At 51.1% G+C, this 18,957-nt stretch overlaps 1 protein-coding gene across 7 annotated transcripts in view; it reads left to right on the top strand.

Moving 5' to 3' along the window:
* Positions 1–18,957, top strand: part of Slc37a1 (solute carrier family 37 member 1) — a 60,020-nt gene that overhangs the window by 17,381 nt on the left and 23,682 nt on the right. For all 7 annotated transcript variants that reach the window (XM_074072597.1, XM_074072594.1, XM_020185846.2 and 4 more), the window contains exons 4-9: positions 4,483–4,615; positions 5,188–5,266; positions 9,444–9,579; positions 11,104–11,180; positions 12,110–12,276; positions 17,593–17,630. In XM_074072597.1, the coding sequence (XP_073928698.1) occupies positions 4,483–4,615; positions 5,188–5,266; positions 9,444–9,579; positions 11,104–11,180; positions 12,110–12,276; positions 17,593–17,630 (630 nt within the window). The remainder of the gene's footprint in view (positions 1–4,482; positions 4,616–5,187; positions 5,267–9,443; positions 9,580–11,103; positions 11,181–12,109; positions 12,277–17,592; positions 17,631–18,957) is intronic.

Below are 18,957 nucleotides of genomic sequence, written 5' to 3'. Positions count from 1 at the left end.
CATTACTATGGCAGTTTTTGCACCTACGTGTATCTGTGCAAGTGGACAACTGGGATGCCCAGGCTTGTTGGAGAAAATGCTCCTGCTGTAGCTGCCTAGCACTTCTGGGAAGATGTCTCCTCTTGCTACCTGAGGCTAGGGGGACAGGGGAGGCTGGGGGAGGAGGGCTGGCAAGGGAGTCCACAGACAAAGGCAAGTAAGAACAGGGATGAGGCTCTCCTGCCCCACCCCTGTGCTCACAGCCTCTTCAGCTTGTGGCTGTTCCTCCAGCATCTTAGCATCTTTCTCCCCCACCCTGCAGACACCATGGCCTTTAGCTGTTGGTTTCCTGTTGTGTTCCATTTGCTAAACTTGATGTCACACTTGCAATAGGCCAGTGGCTTTTCCACCTTTGACATTGCATAAATGGATCGCTCGCCTGCCACCCTCTTGATTGATTAGGTTTTGTTGTTTTGGTTTTTATTTTATATTTTAGAGGCACTGGGGATTGAACCCAGGGGCTTCACGCATTCTACCACTCAGCTACACTCCCAGCCCTATTGTTTGTATTTTATTTTTGAGATAGGGCCTTGCTAAGGCTGACCTCAAACAGCTCTCCTGCCTCTGCTTCCCCAGTAGTTGGGATTACAGGAGTAAACCACCATGCCCAGCTTCTGATCTTTTTATTTATTTATTTGTTTATTTTTATTGTTTTATTATTCATATGTGCATACAATGCTTGGGTCATTTCTCCCCCCTGCCCCCACCCCCTCCCTTACCACCCACTCCGCCTCCTCCCTCTCCCCCACACCCCCTCGATACCTGGCAGAAACTATTTTGCCCTTATCTCTAATTTTGTTGAAGAGAGAGTATAAGCAATAATAGGAAGGAAAGGAACAAGGGTTTTTGCTGGTTGAGATAAGGATAGCTATACAGGGAGTTGACTCACATTGATTTCCTGTGTGTGGGTGTTACCTTCTAGGTTAATTCTTTTTGATCTAACCTTTTCTCTAGTTCCTGGCCCCCTTCTCCTATTGGCCTCAGTTGCTTTTAAGGTATCTGCTTTAGTTTCTCTGCGTTAAGGGCAACAAATGCTAGCTAATTTTTTAGGTGTCTTACCTATCCTCACCCCTCCCTTGTGTGCTCTCGCTTTTATCATGTGCTCATAGTCCAATCCCCTTGTTGTGTTTGCCCTTGATCTAATGTCCGCATATGAGGGAGAACATACGATTTTTGGTCTTTTGGGCCAGGCTAACCTCACTCAGAATGATGTGCTCCAATTCCATCCATTTACCAGCAAATGATAACATTTCGTTCTTCTTCATGGCTGCATAAAATTCCATTGTGTATAGATACCACATTTTCTTAATCCATTCGTCAGTGCTGGGGCATCTTGGCTGTTTCCATAACTTGGCTATTGTGAATAGTGCCGCAATAAACATAGGTGTGCAGGTGCCTCTGGAGTAACCTGTGTCCCAGTCTTTTGGGTATATCCCCAAGAGTGGTATTGCTGGATGAAATGGTAGACTTCTGATCTTTTTAATAGCTAGATGACTGACTTAACAGATTGGTTAATTTTATATGTAGCTTATTGAAAGGCACTACTGTAAAAACTTTGCAAAGAAAACTACTTTTACAGAAGCTATTTCCTAATGGACTTGTCCCCTCTCCAAATGTTCTGATAAGAAACACTGCTGTGGGAACTTGGCTGTCTTACTGCAGCCTATAGTGAGAATTCATTCACTTGGAGGACCTGGTAGTTGGTCCTCCAAGCACCAGGTTTTAGGGATACAACTCAATGAAAAATTGAAGTAAAGCAATACCATTGAAAACTAATGTGCTTATTTAAATATCCTCAGAGCCCTGTATGCTAGAGCAATACTGGACCTTTTGTTGCTTTGGGGGCAACCTTCCACCAGGGCTGTGAGACAAGGGTAGAGAGGACATTTCTAACTTGAAAGAGAAGGACTGGGGAGGGGCACGGGAGGATAGCACTGAGTGAGACTGGAGGTTAATTGCAGGAATGTACCCTAGCACCACAGACTCAGCTGCCAGGCACTGGGCCTGCTGAGGACCAAGGACCTGGGAGACACTATCTGTACTTAGTCCATCTTTACAGCAACCCATGACTCACTGACAGCCAGAGGGGTAACTGAGGTCTCCAAGGTCAAAAGCAGGTCCAGGCTGTCTGTGGTGGCCCTGTCCATATCTCTACCCAAGACATTAGACCCTACTCCTCAGGGGCAAAATTGGAAAACCTTTCGTGTTTATCTAGGAAACAGATCATTTCTAATCTGTTGCTTTCCGTCACGGTCCTTCCCAGAAACATAAATGATGAAGGAAGCCCTGGAAATTGTTTCGGGCAATGGTCTGAGGAATTCCTTTCCCTTGCTTCCGCATAAGCTGATGCTGGAAACCATTCCCTCTCAGCCTGTCAGTCCTCTCCTGACTCACCCCTGGCCCTTTACAGTGAGCAGAGACCGAGAAGCCTGTCACTCGGCCCCATGGGAAGTAGAGCAGAAGGATGGACAGAAACACCTGACTTCTGAGGGATCCCAGAAGTCTGAAACCAGGAGGCAGGGAAGAGGAAAGGCTGGGCTGCAGGACCCTGTACCCAGGTCTCACCTGATCCCACAGGTGGAGATCATATCCGCCGCAGGAGCAGCCAGGGCCTGAGCTGTGGGAGGCTCACTTAGCAGGACATGGAGGTCAGCACCTGACCTCCAGGGCCATGCATGGGTGCCATGTGGGAGATCATTTCTTTGAATTTGTAAAGTGGAGACTTGGCTAGCTTTTAGGGCAGTGTTGACATCATGGAAGAATAGCCCGGTGATGATGACAAAGCCACAGAGCAGCTGTGTCCATGTGCCAGGCCTTGCCTCAGTACCTTGCGCCCAAGTACAGCAGCTGCAAATCTGCTGTCTAGCTGATGACCACAGCCCGGCAAGTCCAGCCTTTCTGAGATAAGCTGCCCTCATGGTTGCTCCCTCCTGAAGGAGGTGGACGACACTTCTGACTGCCACCTGCCTGGTGACATGACCAGGATAACTCCTTGCTCATCGCTGTGCCCTGAGCCAGCTTTTCCCACTGCTCTCTAGGCCTCCTGCCTTTCTCAGGTTCGGCTCAGTAAAGAATGCCCCTCTGGTCTCATGGACACTGAAAGGACACCGGGTTCCCTTGAAGGACATCTCCCTGACCAGAAAAGCCTTGTGAGAGACCCTTGCTCACACCTGAGGGGTTGCTTCGCCCTAGCCTCATGTAGCACAAAGCCTTTATAAAAGAAACCAAGGGCTGGAAGAGTGGCTTAACTGTCTGTCTAGCAAGCACAAGGCCCTGAGTTCAAACCTCAGTACTGCAAAAACAAGCAAACAACCCACAGTGCAGGAGCAGGAGGGCACAAGATGTGACAGAGCAAGTTACTGATTCCTTAGTTTCCCCACAGTAAGATGGCCCTGGCTGTTGTGTGGTGCTTTTCTGGAAGTGGGATTTCCTTTTCTTAAGGAATGCCCTGAAGAAGGGCCCTACTCACACCCACCGTGCTGCCTCCTGGCACTCAAACTGCTTCTCCAGGGCTGCCCTGTCCCAAGCTCTGCTGAAAGTGTGGTGTTTAGCATCAGGGGTCCCTGTGACCATTGTATAGATGAGCTGCAGCCCGTCTGCAGATGGGGACCCAGGCAAGGACAGCAAGCAACTTACTCTCAAGCCAGTCCGTCATTAAGCTTCCTGGCCATGTCTTTCCTCTCTGCCCCCAGCCCCCAGACAAGTGCTCAGCCCCAGCACTGCTTGCTGGTCCTGGGGCCAGCAAGGTGGACAGATGGCCTTGCTGCCTCAGGGTTTTGTTTTTTTTTTTAATTGGAATATGAGCTATATGTTGTAAACTGCACGAGTCTTAAGTTTCGTGCCTGACCAATCTTTACCTGCATACCTGGGTACCCAGCACCTAGTTTAAGGTAGGGTCCCAGCAGCTCCCTGTGCCTTATCCTCATAGTCCCCTCCTCCAAGCAGCCATCAGTTTCCTCTCCAGCACCATGGATCCACTTGTCTGTTCCTAAACTTTGCAGAAACAGAATCACTCACGCAGTGTGTATGCCTTTGTGTCTGGCTTCTGTGCTCACTGTGGCACAGGCCTGTAGCCTATACTTTTTCACTGTGTACAATTCAGTTGTTTGAATCTAGCAAAATGGGCCCATTCTGCCCTTGGGGACAGGTGGTCATGGGTAACAGGCAGTCAGCTTTCAGCTTGGAGCTCTCAAAACTAACACTGCCCCATCATTGGTCTTTTGGTGGCTCTACGAATGAATGCTCGTGTGGGTTGTGCATGAACACGGGGTGGAATTGCTGGAGAACCTTGCTGAAATGTCAACCCCAGCAGGCACTCGTGGGTCCCGCAGACTACTCCCCATAGGCCTTATTTCTGCTCAGAGAATGGGGCTCTGACTGTTCCTTGGTTGAGCCTCCCATAGAACACGTTCTGTCCCACCCCATCCTCCCTTTCTGCCCTAGGGTGAGCTGCACAAGCAGTGCACGTCTGGGGACGAGGCTGAGCCCAGACTCAGCAGCCAGAGCAACAGTGAAGCTCAAGGGTCCCCTCGCCAGCTCCTGGACAACGAGACAGACTGTGGCTGGGCCCCCTTCGGTGAGTCTGAGTTAGTGCCCCTCTTTCAGCCAGGGACCTATGTAGCTGTCCTGTCCAGATCTTTCCAACCTGGCTGGTTTGGGGGCAGTGATGCCACCCACAGGTGTAAGTGCATTTCGGTGAGAGCTGTCCACTGGCAAACAGCAGTGTCGCTCCCCAGCCACAAGGTCTGCAGTGTCTGTGTGCAGAGGGGTTGCCCCTGAGAAAGCGTGTCTGGTGCTCAGGAAACCTGCAGATCACCTGCAGTGTGCGTTTGTCAGGTGTGGAAGTGGGGGCTTGCAGAGTATGAATCTGCGGGTGAGAAGGAGAGAGAACACACAGGGGCCTGTGTAGGTGCTGAAAATGAGCCCAAGAGGTCAGACCCTGCCCACGGCAAGCCATAGGGATTGCATCTGCCCCAGTAACACCTATTCGGTGATAACCTAGAAACATGGTGACTTTGTTTTCTGTGATCAGACTCCCCCTCTCTGCTTTCTGAGTGCCCCTAGACTTAAAGAACAGATGTTTTGTATTTCATAGCCCAGCTCCAGAACTAAACTAAACCATACCTGTCAATTTTCAAATCCATGTAGATAAGAACAACTACCAGCAGTTGCTTGGGGCCCTGGATTACTCTTTCCTATGTGCCTACGCCATCGGGATGTACCTGAGGTAGGTCTGCTTGAGTTTTCCGACCCTTCCCTGCCCCCTGGTCCATTCAGTACAAAAAATTCTCTACAGGCTCTGAAGACCATAAGAGTGTGGAGGGGCGGGGGATGGGAGGAGGACTGCTTGCTGGTGTTTTCCTGCTTTCCTCTTGGCCTTTCCCTAGAGTCACAGGCCAGGCGAAAACAAGCGAGCAGTGCCTCATCCATGAGGCAGGACCTCAAAGCAGAGTGTTCAGGTGTCCCAGCTATTCTCTTGATCAATACAGGCTGCCCTCAGCTTTCCTGGCCTGGGATTTCTTTTTATTATTATTATTATTATTATTATAAATTTTTATTAGGATATATTCATTACATGGGGGGGGCAAATTTGTAGTGACAATTCCGATTAGACTTATTGTACATTAGCTACCTTGCCCCTATCGTCTCTCCCCCTCAGCCCCCTCCCCACCCCTTAAAGCAATTGCAAGAGTTGTCTTAGTTCTGTTTCATATAGGTATATGAAGTCCATCTACCATATACCATCCCCTTAATCTTCTTCCTTCACCATCCCCCCTCCCATTAGTACCCCCTCCCGCATACACTGTGCCTATTTTACAGTCCTGGTTTTCATTATTAATATTTAAGTTGATGTTCAAAGGGGTGTCTCAATGCTTGCCCTCTGTGGGTCTGCTTTACTTTGGTCTGTTCAATCCCTTCCATTACTCTCTCTTACCCCTTTACCTTCCACCCCCTGTTTTTCAACAGCTTTCAACACACATCCTTACATCCTCTACCTTCACATCTTTGATATGCGGTATTACTGACACTCTGTCATTCTCTCTTCCTTTCCCTCTCTTCCCGAGTTCCATAGAGCATTTCCACTGTTACAAACATGTTCTGCATCTGAGTTTGTATATGATCATGCTTGTATTGGTGCATATGTTTATCTGTATATATATTTATTTGTGTTTATATATGTTGTTTTGTGTATATGTTTATCTTTGGATCTATCTTCCACACATGAGAACCTATGTCTTGGCTACTTCACTTAACATGATGTCCTTCAATTGCATCCATTTACCTTCAAACCCCATGTCATTATTCCTCATGGCTGAGAAATACTCCATTGTGTATATGTACCACAATTTCATGATCCATTCATCAGCTGTAGGGCACTGGGTTATTTCCAGAGCTTGGCTGTTGTGAACAGTGCTGTGATGAACATCGGTGTACAGGTGTCTCTGTTTTATCCAGACTTACATTCCTTTGGGTATTTCTTACACGAGGTTTTGACCAAGCACAGTCAAAAAAATAAAACATCAAAAGGGATTTCAAACAGAACAATTTTTTAATACCTGTGTGGCATTACACAGCTCACTTGGTGTGTTATCATCAGTTGTGTTTAAGTAGTTTTGTGATCTGCTGAGTGTTTCTCTGCTGTTTGTGAAAATACGCCTCCCAAAAAAGCAAATGGTGCCTCATAAGCAAGGTAAAAGTTAATGTGCTTAACTGAAGTGATCAAGTGAAAATTCTAGTTATGTCTAAAGACAGCATGTTTTTAGCAGAAGGAGTTATAGTAAAAGTCATCAAGCATCCACAGTACAACACTGAACTCTACGTGTCCTAAGCATCCTCAGTCTTTCTTCAGTGGGGAGATCTGCTGTAGAGACTTCTCATTTAGAGACAGAGCTCAGTAGAGCTTTGAGGACTCCAAGGATCCCTATAAATGTTTAGCTTCTTCCCTGTGACACCCCTTCCACACCAGCACATGGGACCAAACCCTGGGACCCCTCCCAGTTCAAGGTCCCCTACAGTGGTTAGCCCTGAGCAAACAGTTCCTCTGCCATCAGGTGTGCTGTTGCACAGAGCCACAGAGCCTGTCTGGATGAAGGAGTGAGAACAGGAGCCCAGCTAAAGAGCCACACAAGCCAGACACCCTCTCAAGGTCAAATATTTATATTCTTACAACACACAATCTATAGTATAAAAAGACCCAAAGCGGGATTAAGTGTTCTCAGTTACTAGAGAGCAGTGTCTAAATCTTTTCTCAGCTGGGGCCGTTCTGTGCCCAAGGGGACATTTAGGAGTGTCTGGGAAAGTTCATGGCTGTCACAGCAAGAGAAGGGCAGCCTATGGCATCTGATGGGCAGAGCCCGTGGATGCAGGTAAGCATCGTACAGCACACGGCAGAGCCCTCACTCTGAGGAAATATCTACCCATGGTATCACCAGTGCCAGGCTCAGAAACCTGGCTTAGTAAATAAAATGGGTTTATCACATTTACTTCTTGGCAAAGATAATTTTCATCCAACTCACCAGTGAGTCTATAGAAATAAAATTCAGTGTGAAGTCCACACCGCAGTCTCACCAAAAACAAGAGCACGTGCTGCTTATCGAAGTGACTTTTATGTTAGTGTGACAGCACAGCTCGAGGCCAGCTTGCCTACTGGCAAGGACGCCACAGTGCTGTTGTGTCATTCTGTGTACCAGGTGGGCATGTCCACTAACCTAGGCCATGCCTGGCAGGGTCAGGTGGGTGCCACATGGACCTGAGTTGCTGTCTGAGTCTGGTATAATGTGGAACGGTGGCCACTCCGGTAGACCTGCTCTTTCGATGCTTTCGAGTGAAGTTCGGGTGGGGGTCCAAGTTTGTGTAGCAACACCGGAGGATACTTTTTGGGCTTTCCCTGATGACAGCAGCTCCAGAAGCCCATCTGATGATGCCTTGAGCAGGTCAGCCAGCCTCTCTGGGATGTGTTTCCTAACCTTTGATGACATGTGAGCACACTGAAGTGGACGATTCTCTGAGCTCTTGTGCCATGTGGTTTAGGTCCTGCTGTCTGAGCATTTGACCTAAATAGGCTTTGTAATTTTAAATGACTTCTGTTTTAGTGTTTGAGGGTCATTTGTGCCATCCTGGGTAGATCTTTCTTACTTGGTAAGCTCAGAAGGGAAACTCCCACGTGCCGGTTCTCACAGAGGAAGGTGAAACACCATAGCTGACTCCACAGTGCTGCCCATGGGCAGGCAGTATCCCTCTGCAGCTCAGTCCATGCTTATCGGACACCTGTGTGATTATGTGGAAGACAGTAACAGCCATGTGGCTTTTAGTGATGGCAGAGGGTTCACACCATGTGTGGTGTCTGCGGCTTTTGTATTCACTGAAGTCAGAGTGGCTCATCAGGGGCATTCTGCATAAGGTGTCTTAGGTTGGTGTTACAACCTGCTTCCCATCTGCCTTGCTGTAGAACGAGCACTCGCCACCACCCTCCTGGTTATCTGATAGAGTCTCCATCTTGTGCCAAGCGTTTGTGTGTTCCTCTTCCCAAACAGCTTAGGAAGGAAACACTCCAAAGACATTAGCTTGTCCTGAGTCGGGTCAGCGCTGTAGGAACTGGAGAGATTCATCCTCAGGGTTGCAGACCTTATAGGCAAGTGCTGTATCTCTGAGCCACATCCCCTGCCCCTTCTGTCTTTTTTTATTTTTTTTCTCTTTTTTTGCAGTACTGGGGATTGAACTCAGAGCCTACACCTTGAGCCACTGTACCAGTCTTTTTTTTTTGCAATGGATTTTTTCAAGATAGGGTCCCGTAAACTATTTGCCAAGGCTGGCTTCGAACTGCAATCTCCCTGATCTCTCCTTCCTAAGTAGCTAGGATTACAGGCGTGAGCCAGCGGTGCCTGGTTCCCTTCTGTCTTTAAATCAGGTGAAAGTGCTGGTGACAGGAGGTGACTGGCAGAGCACCTGAGTGTCTGGCCCACTGTTTTTGTTACAGCAGGCAGCTCAGTCCCAGCTCATGGGGTGAAGGACTCGCTCAGGGTCTCAGTGATCCCCTTTCGTGACATGCATCTGTAATTTTGATAGTTGAAATTTTAAGTGAGTATGAATGTTAACTGAGTACATAAAAGCAGGATTAACAAGCAGGGCAAGTTTCATTGTAATTTAATGGGCAGCTATCCTAGGTAAGTCACAGCGTATGCCTTTATCTGACTGACAGTTGATGACTTTTACTAGAAATCACCCATGGCCATGTGGGGTGAGTGTGCCCCAGGGAGAGGTGGTCCTGTTCTATCTTAATGGAAATGGCTGTGCTCTGGATTTCAGAAAGCTCAGTGAACAGCGTGGACATGGCCGGGAGACGCGTCGCATTGAGAGTGGGTGTGTTTGCATCCTTATTTGTTTTTCCTCTCCTCCACCCTCAGCGGTATCATAGGGGAACGCCTGCCGATCAGATATTACCTAACTTTTGGAATGCTCGCCAGCGGAGCCTTCACTGCCCTATTTGGATTAGGGTATTTCTACAACATCCACAGCTTGGGGTTCTACGTGGTGACTCAGGTAAGGGTCTGGACCCTCAGCTTGCCATGATGAACAGGGTAGAGTGTTCATGTTGGCGAGGGGGCAGAATGGGGCCCATCTGAGGTCAGTGTCAGCCGGCATATAAAGTCCATCAGAAAAGCTTGTGTGTCAGTCCCTCAGCCGGGCTCTGAAGCATGAGGCCCTTAGGAGTCCACTCTGTCCCTGCACCTGGAAGAGCTTGAAATGTTCTCTCTAGAAACTGGAAACAGATTTGGACACTTGGGAGCTCGGGGGCTAAGGTGTGACGAGGGTAGAAGGACAGCTTTGGAGTCCTCGGCAGCAGGATGGGGGTTTGAGGCAGTGGCCTGGGGGGAAAGGCGATCCAGAGAGTACTGGGAGGGGAGTGGCGTGCCTCACCCTCCTCTCTGGGCCCAACCCTTCCCCAGTCTCTTTACCTCTGCCCTTCCCAGCAGTCCTGTGGATAAATATTGACTGGCAACGGAAATAATGCTGCCTTGCTGGCTTGTGACACTTCCAAGCCTCTCCAAATAGCCTAGGGAGACTGTCATAAAATCAAAGCAAATTACTTAGCTGTTTTATTACAGAAGTGCTTCATACTTGTATACAGCTGTCCCTCAGCAGCTGTGGGGGGATGGGCTACAGGACCCCTGTGGATACCAAATTCATGGCCGCTCAGGTCCCTTACATTCCATGGCAGAGGGTTTGCGTACAGCCTGGGTACATCCTCCATGTGAGGTAAATCAGCTCCAGGTGACTTATAACACCCAACACCTAGTCGTTACCCTGCTGGCAACAATGACAAGGAAAAGCTGTAGTGTTCAGCATAGACACAGTCATTCTGGCCTGACTACATTTTGTTCTGCGGTTGCTTGACTGCTTAGGTGCAAAAGCCTCAGAATACAGACAATTAGAAGGAAGGGAATGCAAAATCCCCACCAGAATCCTGACACATTCCTAGAATAAAGGCTGAGCCTGGCCAGCCCGGGGCCAGCAGCAGGTGGACCCACTGTCCCCTATGTCTTCTTGAGAACCCACTGAGGTCCAGCAAGACTGACCAGACACTGGGCTGTGCTGTTTCCCATAGCCTCACAGAGCTGTCCCAGTTCTGGGGACACCTGCTCTGTCCCTTGTGCAGTACATGTCCCAGTCCAGGTTCGGGATATGCTTGTTTCAGAGAAGATCAACAGAACCTTCTTTGTGTGCAGTCAGGGAAGACATGCCATTTCTAGGTCATGTTTGTAGTGCAATTTAGAACACATTCTACAAAAAGAAGAAAAGTGCCTAGAAACCTCAGGGCCGAATGTCAGTAGCAGCATTTCTTGCGGGTCCTGGCTTAGGTTGGTCTTTCATACATTTTACAGTTCATACATAAAATTTAAACTCTGTCCTCAGCTGTCCAGACTTACATGAACCACTGCTGCTTTTGTGGAGACCCAAGGGTGAACCCACGCTAGGAGGACAGGAAGCAGCCCAGGGCTTCCCTAGGGACACCCTCATGGCCTCAAGGCTATTCGGTGGTGAGCCTTCTCTTCTCTCTCGCAGATCATCAATGGACTGGTGCAGACCACCGGCTGGCCCAGTGTTGTCACCTGCCTTGGCAACTGGTTTGGAAAAGGAAGGTGAGAAAAAGCGGCCCTGTTTCCAACCTTGTTTATTTCCTTTAAAGATTCTGATGAAAACCAGACCTCTTTATTTTTGGCTTTTCTTTTGGCTCACTTCAGAAAAATACTTTAACTAGGCTCCTCTTTGGAGTAAGATGCTGAAACCTCCAGACTGGAGGTTTTAAACTTCAGATGGTGCCATGCCCTGCAGGTGGGCCGAGCCCAGTCTGCCATGGTGTGAGGAGGTGCAGTGGGTGTCCCCTGGACTGCACACCTGACAGCTGCGCAACTCCACCTGGCCTCCAGGGAATTTGTGGGAAATGGTGGGTCCAGGGCCCCACCCCCAGCTCCTTAGAGCCAAGTCCACAGTTTAACATGGGAGTTTGGGACATCCTGACCCAGGTCACCCAGCTCATAAGCAGCAGGAATGGGCCCGGCTCTGGTGATTTGATGGCAGCGCAGAGTCACTTGAGGCCCGGCCCAGCCAGGCTGAGGGCTAAGTAACTAGAAGATGCCACACAAGGCGTGTGAGCCAAAATAGGAAACAAGCTCAGGAGCCTAATTTAGAAGCTGCCTCAGTCATCTGGCGTGTGTACCAACACGCGTTCCTGTCAACCTGGTAGTTATCAAGTGACTGGGTTTTGGTTGTGGAGGCACAAATTTAAATCCTGGGCCTTCCAAGAATTTCAGGAAAAGTCCTCATTTCTCTTTTCAGTTATAGAAGTGAGCTCTGAGCAAGAACTGGAACGTGTGGTTATACAGCCTGAGGCAAACCAAAAACCCAGCTCTCTTGTAAACCTCTGTAGTCCACCTCTGGCTGCAGCCGTAGCTGCAGGGCCTCGTTGACCTGTTTCCACCCCACTGACACGCTGTGGGCACTGTGGCCCTGAAGGAATGGTCCCATGTCAGCCTCTAAGCACCACTTCCTGTCCTGCCTTGTGTTGTAGGCGAGGTCTGATTATGGGGGTCTGGAACTCCCACACCTCCGTGGGCAACATTCTGGGGTCCTTGATTGCTGGCTACTGGGTGTCCACGTGCTGGGGCCTGTCCTTCATTGTGCCTGGGGCCATCGTGGCAGCTATGGGGATAGTGTGTTTCCTCTTTCTCATCGAACGTGAGTACACATGGCCCTGGGGATGTCACACTGAGAGGCCTTGGCTTTCACCTGCAGGGAGGCCTCAGGGGTGAGTCAGGAGCAAGGGCTGCCCTGCAGTACTGTGACTGCATATTGTCATCCTGGCTGTCCCTGGGACCTCCTTGTTCACCCACAGATTTCCCAGGTAGCCAGTTCTCTCCTGGTTTTGCCAGATTGTCTGCAAGTGACCATTGTGGAAATCTTTTCGTCCTCATTCTCCCTGCCCCTGACCTTCCCTTAGCATTTGCATCAGGAGTCACCTGTCTTCCCAGGGCCTGCTGCAGTGCTTATGCCCAGCGGTGCAGGCCCTGCCTACGTGGCTGTACCCACTCACCCCAGTCCACCTGCACAAACGCAGATGGGCCTTGCCAGCTTGCTTGTTTCCTGATAAGCTAGCGCTTAGACAATGTTATAAAACCAGGGTGTGACTGAAGGCCATAATTCTTAATTAGGTATGGTGTCTACTGGAAAATCAGGTTCCTTGTTCCTTTCCAGGGTCAACACCAAACTTATGATTTAACTGATTTTGAAAATGATTTTTAAAGTAGAGATCCGGCAGGACAAGGATTTGGGCAGCCACACTGTGATAGAGAAGCCAGGCTGTTGTAATCCCGCAAGCTGTTCTCGTGTTACGTTTGGCACTTAGTTCTTTGATTTGGCTTGGAGCAAAATACAATGCCATGGTGCTGGTGTGGCAGGACAGGCCCCTCCATGAGCTCTGGGTGGGGCCTGGCATCGGCCTCCTCTGCACACACAGGGCCCTCACGGAACCCCTACTTTGCACTCAGACCTTCCAGCATCCTTATCCAAGAAGTGCGTGTGGTTTCTCCTTTTCTTCTTGCTGCTCAAGCCAGTCCTCTAATTCAGCCAAGCTAGGGTTGTGTGTTCTCATGCTGACCTTCTGTGTGGGTGAAAATGGAAGCAGACATTCAGATACAGAATTCACAGGCACCACGCGCTGTGGGAGCCAAGGGGACAGGGGATGAGCAGTGTGGGCTGCTGCATGGTCCTATCTCACCATGCTCTTCCAAGGCAGAGGAAGCTTCTGGTAGCCAGCATGGTAGACCGGCCTGAGCAAGTGCACAGTGGGACGGGCAGGAGTCTGGTGACTCCTGTACTAACATACTCACGTCTGGCACCTAACTAGTCTGCATGTCATGAGAGTTCTGGGAAAGGCCATTCGTGCCACGCTGGCACCCAACACCTGGGTCCTATCTCCTCTGCTCCCCCAGGTGTTCTTCCTGTTCAGTCACTAGGGAGTAGTGTGCTTCCTCTTCACTGGAACTCAGGGGCCCTGGGTATGTCCTGCCCAGGTGGAATGGCCACATGGACTGGTTTTCTTCCTCAACTGATGAAGGGCTTGGTTCTGGGGGAAGGAGGAGAGTAGGTACTCACTGATGTAGCTCAGTCATCCTGGATGGGGCATTGTCCCCACTCAGGGCAGGACTGCCAAGAACAGTGAAGCTCCAGTTTAGTCATTCATGATCAAACTAGAGCCTTCTTCCTATGAGCCCCCACTCCTGTGCCTGGAAGAGGATAGGGCTGGCGAGGCTAAGAGGACTGCCCAGCGGGCTCCCTAGGGCCTTCTGTTCTGGGTAACCTGCTGGCCCTACGCCCATTACTGTTGTGGCCTTGGGGCAGTTTTCACTGTTGCACACTAGTCAGAAAAGCAGCTCAGCTCCTCAGGCCCACTGGCCCTTGAAGCCAGGAGACCCTGTCTTGCGGGTTTCTCTGGTAGATTTTCTCTAGAGCCTCCTGCCTCCTCTGTGCTCCGTGGCTCAGAAAGGGAAGACTGCTCACTAGCATTGACCAAGGTGTCCTGGGGCCCAAGGTCAGGGAGGTGGTGCTATGGGGCCCAGGCCCGGCTTTGGGATTTCCTTCCTCCTTTCTCTACTGGTCAGCTTCCTGCAATTCCTGAGACTTTTCTTACACATAACATTAGCTATTAGTCATCATTACTTAATATACTGAAGATTGTCTGAGTCTATTTAAAACTCACTATTCCTGTTCTTCATTATACTGCCAGAAATTTCTTCTGGTCCTTACATCCCTGCCCTATTCCTGATCTCCCATGCACTTTTTGTGACTGGGGGGACAGGTCCCCAGTTCATACCAGTCTGTCTCATCGGTCCCCTGCTACCTCTGCATCCCCTGAGCACTTCCCTGGGACAGCTGGTCTCTCCCACCTGTCCCAGAGCTCACCGTCCTGGGCACATGGCCCGGGCAGCGTTTCTCTTCCTCGTGCTCTGCTGAGGCTGTCTCCAGGGCATGGTTCTAGATGGCTCCATGGCATCCCTGCTCTCCTGCACTCCCCTGTTGGGTGCCAGCCATGCTTCTGAGGTCAAGTCCACCTCTTCATGGAAATCTGAAATTGGCCTTGCTCCCTGCCTTGGAATTGAGATCTTCTTTCAGACTCTCACACCCACTCTGAAGGGCGAGGAGCTCAGGGATGGGCTGAAGCTGGGGAGCTGTGCCACCCACCCAAGGCCCAGCAGTTAGGATGCGGTGGAGTGGGTGGGGCCACTGCAGGTCCCCGCTTGGACTTTCTCCATCCTCAGCCATGAACACCTTGGGTTCTCCTGGATTCCACTTATACATCTGTCACAGAGGTCACAGGCGTTTGAAAGGTATTTCCTGCAATAGAAGTTATTTTCTAAGTCAGCGTTTGTCAAACCTGGGCCCAGGAGCCCAGGGTGAAAGATCGCTCTCAGGAACTGAGGGAATTCTTTCCTAAGCATCTGAGCATTGCTGGGCTTTGAGTAGTGCTGCCCAGCAGTATCTCCCCGGCCACCACCCTTCTGCTCCGTGGGCCTCTTTCTGGCCTCAATTATGAGGACAAAAAAATCCATCCTCAGCGAGCACCTGTCTTAGGCCTCCTGGACACACGCCATCCCCAGCCACAGCCCATCAGGTCACGTCTGAGCCAGTCCAAGCCACCTCGTCCTCCACGCCTTGCATCCCTTTCCCCACCTGCCCTTCTCTGCATGTCTGAACATCTGTGGTATCGATAGAGTGGATGGAGCCCCTGGGCTCCAGCTCCTTCCTTTCCCACCCAGGGCTTTGGAGTTCAGATGAGTCCCCAGGGATCCAGAGAGGGCTGGTGAATACTGTGACTTCCCCATTACTCCCACACCCCATCCCCATCCCCGTGCCCCCTACCCTTCAGCAGGGAGCCCTGTTTCCTCACTATATCCCTGACCTCCAACTCAGCCCTGTCCAACTGTCTGGGGAGCCCAGAACCTTCCAGGGGGTTGTCCCTTGCATCTGTCATTTCAGAGCCATGGGTGATAGGGCGCTCTGTCCACACTTCTTACCTTGGTGAGGTCCCCAGCTGCTTGCCTGTGTGTTCTCTCTTCTGAGGTGGCCACTTTACCTGACCTCCTGGGGGAAGCCCTATCTCCCACTGGTCTCCAGGCTCCAGTGTTGATACTCATCTCTGGGCAGAGAGAGCCTGGCTTCTGGGTTCCAGAGCCCACTTCTGCTGACTCCCCACTGGACCTGAGGGGGGGGGGGCTCCTGTAAGTGAGACCTCTCTGGCTCACCTGAGCGGGTGCAGTGACCCAAACATCCCCAAGTCCACTGTGTCCACAGGACATAGCTGGTGCAAGAGGGCTGCCTGCTATTGTCGCCAGCAGAATCTCCTGTCCAGGAGTCAGCTGTGAGTGTGAAGACACACTTGATCTAGGGATGGAACCTGCACATAGAGAGGAAATGCAGTGGGACCTTGGTGCCCCTGTTCCTGCTGTGTCTCTGATCTCTGACTGTGCGTGGGCACTGACTTCACCAAATGCCCAGCAGAGGTGGACAGGGTTTTCATTCCTGCTCTTTCACTCCTCCCTCCTGGCCAGGACCGAGCCAGGGTCAGGATACCAGGCCTCACTGGGGCCTCTCTGGGTCCGCTCTATGGAGCTGCCTTTGGATGTGTCCCAGCCAAGGCAAGTGTGTGCTTGTGCCCTCCCTCAAGGTGAAGTGCAGGAAGAATCATATTGTAGGGCCTATGTAAACTGCACGGGTTGTCACAGTGTAACTTACTCCAGGGGATGTCACTGTGTGTGTGACAGGAGACAAACTGGAGACTCACCCATGTCACCTTAAATTGGTGACCGCACATCACAGGTGGACCATGGAGACCACTTACCGCAGAACCACATGTCCCTGGTCCGTGGCCTCAGCTCTTGAACTGTGTGTGGGAAGCTTCTGGCCCTCTGTTGTTTGTGTTTAGGGCAGTGAACTCTCACCAAGGTTTTAAGGAGGCAGGACTCTGAGTGGTCAGAAGGATGAAGCAGAGCCGTGTGCAAAGGTGCCACTGGAGCCTCAAGATGCCGCAGGGGCTGCATAACACCAGCCTCTTCCAGCTGTTGGTCCCCACGCTGCTCCCTCACTCATACTTGCTGCTGTGTGTTTAAAGTCACAGTACGGAGTCAGCTTCTGGTCTCTGCCTTTGTGTACCTCCTCCTTCCTGCTTCTGCATGGACACTTTGTCCCCTTTCAAGAAAGACACCTTCCTGGGCGTGGTGGTGCTTATGTGGCGTCCCAAAACTCAGAGGCCAAGGCAAGGGGATCGTGAGTTTGAGGTCAGCCTGAGCTACGTTTGAGGCCCTGGAACTAGAGAGAGAGAGAGATCTGTCTCCACTAATTTTTACTTCGGAGGAATTCCTCAGAATTATTCATTACAACTGTTACCCTCACCTCACTGCTCTGACACACATTTCATGACAGTTGGCCTTTCCGTGTGCCGTGCGCGTGTCAGCCTTGACAGTGCTTGGACTTGTTGCCCACGCTGCAAGGTATTCTTCACGTCCGAAGTCCTGTCCCTGTCCACAGCACCTGGCACCTGACCCTACCATAACCTTCTTCCACACAGCAATAGCAGTGGGGTGACCAGGTGAAGGAGGGGCACATGTGGCTGCAGGGAGGGAGCCAAGCTGACCGTCACCTCGCTGGACACCTGACCTCGGCAGGGTCCTTTCTCTTAGACTTTCTGCTCATTTCGTAAAAGCCTACGATGGCATCATTTCCTTCTCGTAAAGTAAGTGCTGTGTGTGCTCAATGCACGGGACATGGAGTTATGGGAGGCGAAAAGGTTACAATAGTGACACCGGTCAACTCGTCCCTCACATCCCGGTTCCCTGCCTGGTTTTGGTTTTATGGGAAGAACAGCTAAAATTCCTCAGCTAGCAGAATCACAACTGTAGCACGGTTTTGTTGCCCCTGGCTCTCTTGTGGAGTTGGTCAGGATCTGGTGAGGTCCTTTGCTTTGTGGGACTCAGCACTGTCTCCTGTTTGCTCTTTCAGATCCAAAGGACATCAGGTGCTCCACCACCCTGTCCACGGTAAGGACTCACCCCATCTCTACCACCTTCTCAAACAGATTGGCCAGGTGCCTGAGGCCAGCTCAGACCTATGCAGCCACACTGCAGTCTAGGAAGGGCTGACAATAGCCTCGTCCCTGACACCCAAGCAAGAGAGGGCATCCTCACTTGGGATCGGAGGCCAGGCCTGGCTAGGCCTTCTCCCCAGGAGGGGCCTCTGGCTTTCCCCTGGGGCCTTCATGTGATGGGAGGTAAGTGCGCAGGTGAGCCAGCCAACGTCACATTAAACTGGTGGCCACATGCCTCGGGTGGCCATCAGGTCGGCCCAGCATGCTGACCATCCCTCTCTGGTCAGGTTAACTGCACACTGCCTCTGTACCCACTCAGCTGTTAATGTCCTGCTGTCGGGATGGCCACAGCTTAGTTCCCACGAGAGCGCTTGCCCTGCTGCCTTCTGGCTGTGTCCTCTGTCCCCCTACCCTCTTCAGTCACCATCCCACCGAAGGGCAGCCCCCTTAGCAACTGTTCCCTCCCCTCTTGTGGTCTTGAAGACTTGCCTCCTGCAGTCGCCCTCCCCAAGCTTCTCTGCGTCATCTGCATCAGTCATTGCACTGAACAAAATCCTTACCCCATGTTCTGCCCCAGGCAGCCCTCCATGTTTTCCCTTGGGGGCTCTCCTCCTCCCCTTGGCCTCCACTCTTCCCTGAACTGGCCATCATGGTGCCCAGTAACATGATCTGACCGCACGGTGCGAGCCACACTCCAGGCTTGCCCCACCTGGCCCAGGTCCATGTTCGATCCAGCTGTCCTCCCCTCCGTGGAGTGCTAGCTGTCCTTGACGTCTGGTGACCATGCTTTCCTGGTTCCTTATAACATGCATATCATGCCTGTGCAGACCTCATGTGGGAGTGCCCAGCCATGGCCCAGTTCTTTCATGTCACTGACACTTATGTCCCCAGCCTGGTCCTCTCCCCCAAGCTCCACAGTCCTTTAACCACTCGACCTTCCCATGGCTTTGTAAACTAGGGTAGACCTCCTGACTCCACCCCACACTGATCCCTGGTGTTCCCCATCTTAGCCAGGGGATCCTTGACCTCGTATGGACAAGACAGACCCCCCCCAGGGACCTCCCAGTTCCTCCTCCCTCAGTCCAATCCTCTGTGTGGTTGCAGAGTGGACACCCTTTTGTCACCTCTCCCATGCCACAATCATATGACCTCCCTCTCCTCTAAGCTCCTGCTTGCTAACTTGGGAAAGGCCTCTCTGCTCCTCCGATCTCTCTCCAGCTCACCTACAAAGGCTGACATCGCCCAGCAGCTCCCACTTCACTCAACATAAGATGTTCCTG

Source organism: Castor canadensis, chromosome 5, assembly GCF_047511655.1.
Source record: "Castor canadensis chromosome 5, mCasCan1.hap1v2, whole genome shotgun sequence".
In the NCBI taxonomy this organism is placed as follows: Eukaryota; Metazoa; Chordata; class Mammalia; order Rodentia; family Castoridae; genus Castor; species Castor canadensis.
The sequence above is the reverse complement of the archived record's forward strand: the minus strand, read 5'-3'. Positions and strand labels throughout refer to the sequence as shown.